Source organism: Loxodonta africana, chromosome 18 (genome assembly GCF_030014295.1).
Source record: "Loxodonta africana isolate mLoxAfr1 chromosome 18, mLoxAfr1.hap2, whole genome shotgun sequence".
Lineage (NCBI taxonomy): Eukaryota > Metazoa > Chordata > Mammalia > Proboscidea > Elephantidae > Loxodonta > Loxodonta africana.
The window spans coordinates 34,955,987-34,962,404 of record NC_087359.1 but is presented as its reverse complement, the minus strand read 5'-3'; the positions used below and the strand labels follow the sequence as shown (position 1 = coordinate 34,962,404).

The 6,418-nt window shown below is 42.8% G+C and overlaps 1 protein-coding gene across 1 annotated transcript; it reads right to left on the bottom strand.

Moving 5' to 3' along the window:
• Positions 1-5,241: 5,241 nt before the first annotated feature.
• On the bottom strand, positions 5,242-6,075 carry LOC100664479 (keratin-associated protein 4-7-like). Its single transcript, XM_064270317.1, has 2 exons — positions 5,802-6,075; positions 5,242-5,516 (listed from the first exon to the last, which is right to left on the bottom strand). Exons 1-2 carry the CDS (start codon positions 6,073-6,075, stop codon positions 5,242-5,244), a joined length of 549 nt encoding a protein of 182 aa, XP_064126387.1.
• Between the last annotated feature and the right edge of the window lie 343 nt (positions 6,076-6,418).

The window sequence follows — 6,418 nt, the reverse complement described above, 5'->3', positions numbered from 1 at the left end:
GGTGTTGGAGGGTGAGATCCTGGTGTTTCCAGGAAAACGATGTTCTAGAGTTTGGGAGTCTCACAGCCCCAGATCCCCTTTTAAGCCACCTTGAGAGAGCTTTTTACTTGTTATTGTTTATCCTAGTACATAACCAATTATCAAATCAGATAACTGTAGCCATTTTTTCTTGCAAAAGTCAAATAGGATGCATCTTTCCTTTCTATAATGTATATTAAGTCTAATCTTTCCTTCCAGATGGACTGTTCTGTTTCTTCGTGTGTGTGTATCATCTAATTTTCAAGAAGGCCGCTCTATTCTCCAATTGGCTATCCTGTGACTGACAGGTTGTTACTAGATTCCATATATTCCTCTTTCAATCATGACACAACACACAGCAGTTGGGACTGAATCTGAGGAAAATCAATGGGAATGAAATCAAGCCCATTTCAGAATGAGGGAATGAGGGCTTGGGAAAAGGGGAAGGTCCACCACTGTGGGTCACCCTTGAGGGATGAGTAAGGGGACAACTCTAGGTGCCGGCTGGTAATTAGTGAGTTAGAGAAGGAAATCCCAAACAATGCGTTTTGGCATATTTCCTCATGACATTAACCAACTCTTATTGGTAGTATCACTCTATTTAGGAATCAAGGTTGCATGTGAAATGATCATAATCTCTTCTTTCTGAAACAACCAAGTAATAAATAACCAAAATCAAATAACAAAATCTCCAGTAGTGCAACCAATAAATCTACATTTTTAATAAGCTGCCCAGGGAATTATTCAGGGAAGGTGGCAGGGAGGGTCCATGGCCATGACTTTTTCTTCCAACTCCTTGCTGAGACAAATGCACTAGAGACTTAGTCTTCTCAAGAAGATGAAACAGGAGTGGAACTGTGTTAAATGTGGCATACAGTGAGGCAGGAAAGGCCGAAGACTTAGTGAGGAAACCATGTAAGGACTAAATTATGATTTCTGGTGGAGCTTGTGTGGTCAAAGACAAATGACCTTGCAGCTGGTTGAGAGTGGCTACTGACCTGAGCGGCATGGACACCCAGCGTATAGGGGAGTATGCTTCTGTCTGCTTGTTACCTGCAATTCTTAGAGATTTCACAGATTCACAGTGCCCTTGAGGGAGATGTGCTAATGGATATAACTGCTTCTCTTCCATCCAGTCAAAGAACTTTAACTGACCACACTCAGCCAAGCCTATTTCTTCACAAAATTCCCATTTCTTTCTCTTTCTCTGCTGGGTGCTGGGAAATATAGTGCCTGAATGGGGGCTACTTCCCAGGGGTAATTCTACACAATACAAGAGCGAGAAGGAATTTTTGGTAGACGACTACCCATTTAAGCCACAAGCAGACAATTTATTCACATGAAAGAGCTAAAGAAAGATATTTCCAGGCATGCAAGGAACCAAAAAGTATACTATGTATGTACACTTTCGGTAAAATTACCCAAGGAAGTACTCCAGCCATATGAAAAACTAAAGCATAAAAATATCCCACTAAGTGTACAAGAAACAGTGCATTATTCAAATTTTTAGAATGTCTATATCCATGCAATTCTTATTTAAAAGCAAAATTTTTAAAACGACTATGTTGGATTAAAAGCTGGGTTTAGAAGGCATAGCTTTAGGGTAACTCATTTGCAGCTCGTATCTTTGAACAATACATTCTTCTTTCTGCTTTCAAACTCTGTTTGGTTTCTGCGTCCAGTATGGACATGCTCCCCTTTCTCATGAGCAAATGAATATTTTAGGCATATCAATGTCTTAATTCAAGACTGGTTCTTTGGAGTCATTCTCTCCCTGTGTATGGTTTTGCATTTCTCTGCTCTGTGAACGAGCGTAAAAGCTCAGGCACTGTTTGAAATTAAAAGTACAGAGATTTGTTAAGCCTCAAGGCAATTGCAATTGGGAAGCTGCATAGCCCACTGAAAATGGAACCAAGCAATCCATGGTGGGGCAGTTACAGAAGCATACTTATGGGGTAGAAAGAGGAACAAATCCATGTGCTAAGCCATTTACAGGAAGATCAATGAATGTTGTAATAATCACAGTCTGATTGGATACATGTTAAATAGTTACAGTAAAAGTCATGAATATTAGTAGAAATTACAGGAAAAACTATGAATATAGTAAAACATGTTAAGTAGCTCGAGCAAAAGAACCACGATGAACTTGTTTCTTACTTCTGATTATTTGATACTTTATCAGAGACAAGTTTTAGTAAGAGTTTCCCTGGAACAGGTTGTAAAACATATTTTAAAGTAGAATTAATTCCGGGCAAGGTTCAAGAGGCCAAGGCGGATTTTGGCCTGTATTTGGGACAGAATCCTTTACCATGTCAAGTGGCTTACCAGCAAGCATTAAAGAAGTAACTTAACAAACAGTAAAATGGATCCTGATTTTATATCAAACCTCAAGATGGAGTCAGGACTCCAGCTCTAAGCCATAGCCTTCCACAAACCAAGTGCCTCAGATTTTAATTTGCTCTTACTCAGCTCTAAGCCAAAGGAGCCCTGGTGGCACAGTGGTTCAATGCTCAACTGCTAAGTGAAAGGTCTTCTGTTTGAACCCACCAGCCACTCCACAGGAGAAAGATGTGGAAGTCAGCTTCTGTAAAGATTACAGCCTTAGAAACCCTATGGAGTGGTTCTACTCTGTCCTGTACTATGAGTCAGAATCGACTTGATGGCAATGGGTTAGGCTCTAAGCCAGAGGTGATTTATAAGTAACTTTCAGAAGACAGTTTTATTTTTATGTTCATGGAAGCTCTTTAATTTTGTCCCATGCACCTATAAGAAATATTATTACATGGTGATTTTGTGCCACTTCTATACAGTAGTCTAGAGGAATGGTTTCCAAATACTAGTCTATGACCCAGGTCCAGCTTGTGATAATGTTTTCATAATCATGAAGTTAAATGAGAAAAAATAAGAATAAGGTACGTATTTTGATATAACAATGTAGTCATTTGAGGAGTACCCCTTTACTCTGATATATGTTAGTCCTTTTTGCCTTTTTAGTGTTGAAATGTATATATTCTTTTATGATAAAAAAGATCTTATAATTTTGGGTCTTTCTGTTTCATAATTTATTCTGTAACTACCCTAGTTATAGCAGCTTTGTTCATAATAGCCAAAGACTGAAAACAACCCAAATACCCTTCAGTGTGTGAATGGGTAAAAAAAATTTGGTACATCCATACCATGGCCTAGTGCTCAGCAATAAAAAGGAATGCACTATTGATACACAAAACAACCTGGATGAATCTCCAGAGAATTATGCTGAGTGAAAATAAGACAATCTGAAATGGCTATGTACTGTATGATTCCATTTATATGACATTCTTGAAATGACAAAATTATAGAAATGGAGACCAGATCGATGGTTGCCAGGAGTCAAGGAGGTAGTGTGTGGCTATAAAAGGGTAACTTGAGGAATTCTTGTGGTACTGGAAGTATTCTGTATCTTGATTGATGAGATTGGTATAAGGAGTAATAGAATTAAAATGTAAAATTAAAAAGAATGAATGGGAATATTTTTACGTACTACAGACTGTTAGATCATTGCCCAAAAAAGATCGTTGGCTCATTTATTCTGCTCCTACCCCAGTATCTTCTTTTCATGTGGGAGTGGCATCAGACAAGACAAGTGAAGCAATGTGACTGCAGGAGACATTTGGCTTACTTACCTGAACATGATTAAGTCTGCTTGAGATAAAGGAGACCTGTAGGATCTAAGAATGTCCGATGAGTGCAGTCTTAGTGCAGAGCTTTGAGGCACAACCTAAATCTTTCCCTCTTATAAACTCACCTTTGCCTACCATTCAAACCCTCTTCCTCCTCCCCGAATCTTCCCCAAAGGGGGTGTTACTCCCCCTCTGACTAATGGTCTCCTCATTTGCTTATGACTTTTTTAGTATAGTATCATTGGGCTGGGATCATTAAAACGACACCACTCGTCTGTCAGTGTGTTGCACTGTTGTGTTGTACTACATGTTGCTGTGTTGTTAGAATCTATGCCACCAGTATTTTGAATACCAGAAGGATCGCCAGTGGTGAACAGGTATCAGCAGAGCTTCCAGACTAGGAAGAAAGACCTTGTCAACTTCCAAAACTTAGCCAGTGAAAACCCTGTGGATCACAACAGAATATCATCAGATGTAGTGCTGGAAGATTAGCCCCCTATGTGGAAGGCACTCAAAATACACAGTATCTGCGACGACGATTGTAAAGATGGTATAGGACCAGGCAGTGTTTCATTCTGTTGTACATGTCATCACCACGAGTCCCTGCTGACTCAACAGCGAATAACAACAGCCATCATTAAAATGAAGGGGGCTGGGTAAGGCCAGGGAGGTTTAGTCTGTCACATTTGGTCAACTGCAGGTGGTTTTTTATTTTTTGGCTCATTTTCTCTAGTCATCACAAGAATGCAAACACTTTCTTGTCTCCTCTGCTTCCTCTTTATTTTATGAATGTGTACATTTCCCTTGAATTTACTGACTTGACTCATTCTGTTTCTAAAAATTATTACTTCTATATTAACTTTTTTCAAAACAGGAATTCACCCCTTATGATCAATATTACCCAAAACAGTCTACTTGCCTTGACCTTCCTCTTATTTCCAAGACTAGGTTGTGAGATCCGTGTAGGAAGAAACAGTGGCTCACATATCTTGATATGATTCCCAGAGCCCAACGGTGCAATGAACATGGCAAGTGATCAATAATTTTGTTGACTGAATAAGACAAGTAAGGTGGGTTATCTTATTTTGAAAAATATGTGAAGAAGGTCCTGCCTACAATATAGGCATTAGATAATATTTGCAAAATCAATTTTCTTTCCGGCCACAGAAACCCAAACTATTCTTCATCTTGAAAGAAATAACGCTAGGGGAAAAAAACTGACAGTCAACTCTCAAATACAATTCAGTATACAAGAATTTCTGATAAAAAAAAATTTATTGAGAAAGAATTAACATATAATTGTGAATCTCAAGATGAGGGTAATAATCATGGGCTCAGGGACTTTGTCCACTGCATCATGTATCTGAGGACTGAATGCAAAGAAAAGGTCCATGGGAGACATAAGGGGTATTCAGTGTAGACTTGTGGCCTTTCACCAGTTGCTTACTGGTATAACAGGATAATAAAGGTAGTGGCCGTTTAAAACAGAGAAAAGTTCATATGAATGCCACTTTTCTGTTGATAAGATGGTGGCCAGCTCATGGTTGATTGTCAGGTATGATGCTCAGCAAGAGGATTGAGAGCAGCTGGGGCGACAGCAAGTTGTGCGGCAGGTGGTCTGGCAGCAGACTGGACGGCAGCAGACTGGGCGGCAGGTGGTCTGGCAGCAGGCTGGGGGGCAGGTGGTCTGGCAGCAGGCTGGGGGGCAGCAGCTGGGGCGGCAGGTGGTCTGGCAACAGACTGGACGGCAGCAGCTGGGGCGGCAGGTGGTCTGGCAACAGACTGGACGGCAGCAGCTGGGGCGGCAGGTGGTCTGGCAACAGACTGGACGGCAGCAGACTGGGCGGCAGGTGGTCTGGCAGCAGGCTGGGGGGCAGCAGCTAGGGCGGCAGGTGGTCTGGCAACAGACTGGACGGCAGCAGACTGGGCGGCAGGTGGTCTGGCAACAGACTGGACGGCAGCAGACTGGGCGGCAGGTGGTCTGGCAACAGACTGGGCGGCAGCAGCTGGGGCGGCAGGTGGTCTGGCAACAGACTGGACGGCAGCAGACTGGGCGGCAGGTGGTCTGGCAGCAGGCTGGGGGGCAGCAGCTGGGGCGGCAGGTGGTCTGGCAGCAGACTGGACGGCAGCAGACAGGGCGGCAGGTGGTCTGGCAACAGACTGGGCGGCAGCAGCTGGGGCGGCAGCAGCTGCGGCGACAGGGGGTCTGGCAGCAGACTGGACGGCAGCAGACTGGGCGGCAGGTGGTCTGGCAGCAGGCTGGGGGGCAGCAGCTGGGGCGGCAGGTGGTTTGGCAGCAGCTGGTCTGGCAGCAGCTGGGGCGGCAGCAGGTCTCCTGGCAGAAGACTTGGTTACAGCCCTGGTCAGAGCAGATGGGACCACAACAGGAGTCGACCATGGTGTCAGAGGGTGGAGGTTGTAGATGTCTTTATAGGAGAGTGATTTCTCAAATTTGGAAGTCTCCTTGCCCCGCCTCACCTTTTATACCCTGCTGAGGAGCCGCTGTCACCATGTTAATGGCTATTTCCTTGTTATTGTTTATATTAATAGATAGACACTTCTGAAATTAGTTAATTGTAGGGGAGTATATGTAAGTTAGATGGAATGTATTTTTCCTTTCTCTGTGTTAGGGTTTAACCAATCTAATCTGTCCTACTGAATCACCTCTGATTTTCTTTCTTATGGGTATCATCTAATTCCAAAGAATCTTCAGCTTCCTCATTGGATTGCCTATCATGTGA

What these genes read in the sequence shown, in the direction of transcription:
- LOC100664479 (XM_064270317.1), bottom strand. Translation starts at nt 6,075, where the DNA reads ATGGTCGACTCCTGTTGTGGTCCCATCTGCTCTGACCAGGGCTGTAAC. An exon ending in CTGCCGCCCTGTCTGCTGCC is followed by an intron (nt 5,517 to 5,801) that starts GTCCAGTCTGCT and finishes CCTGCCGCCCAG; the next exon opens with TCTGCTGCCGTCCAGTCTGT.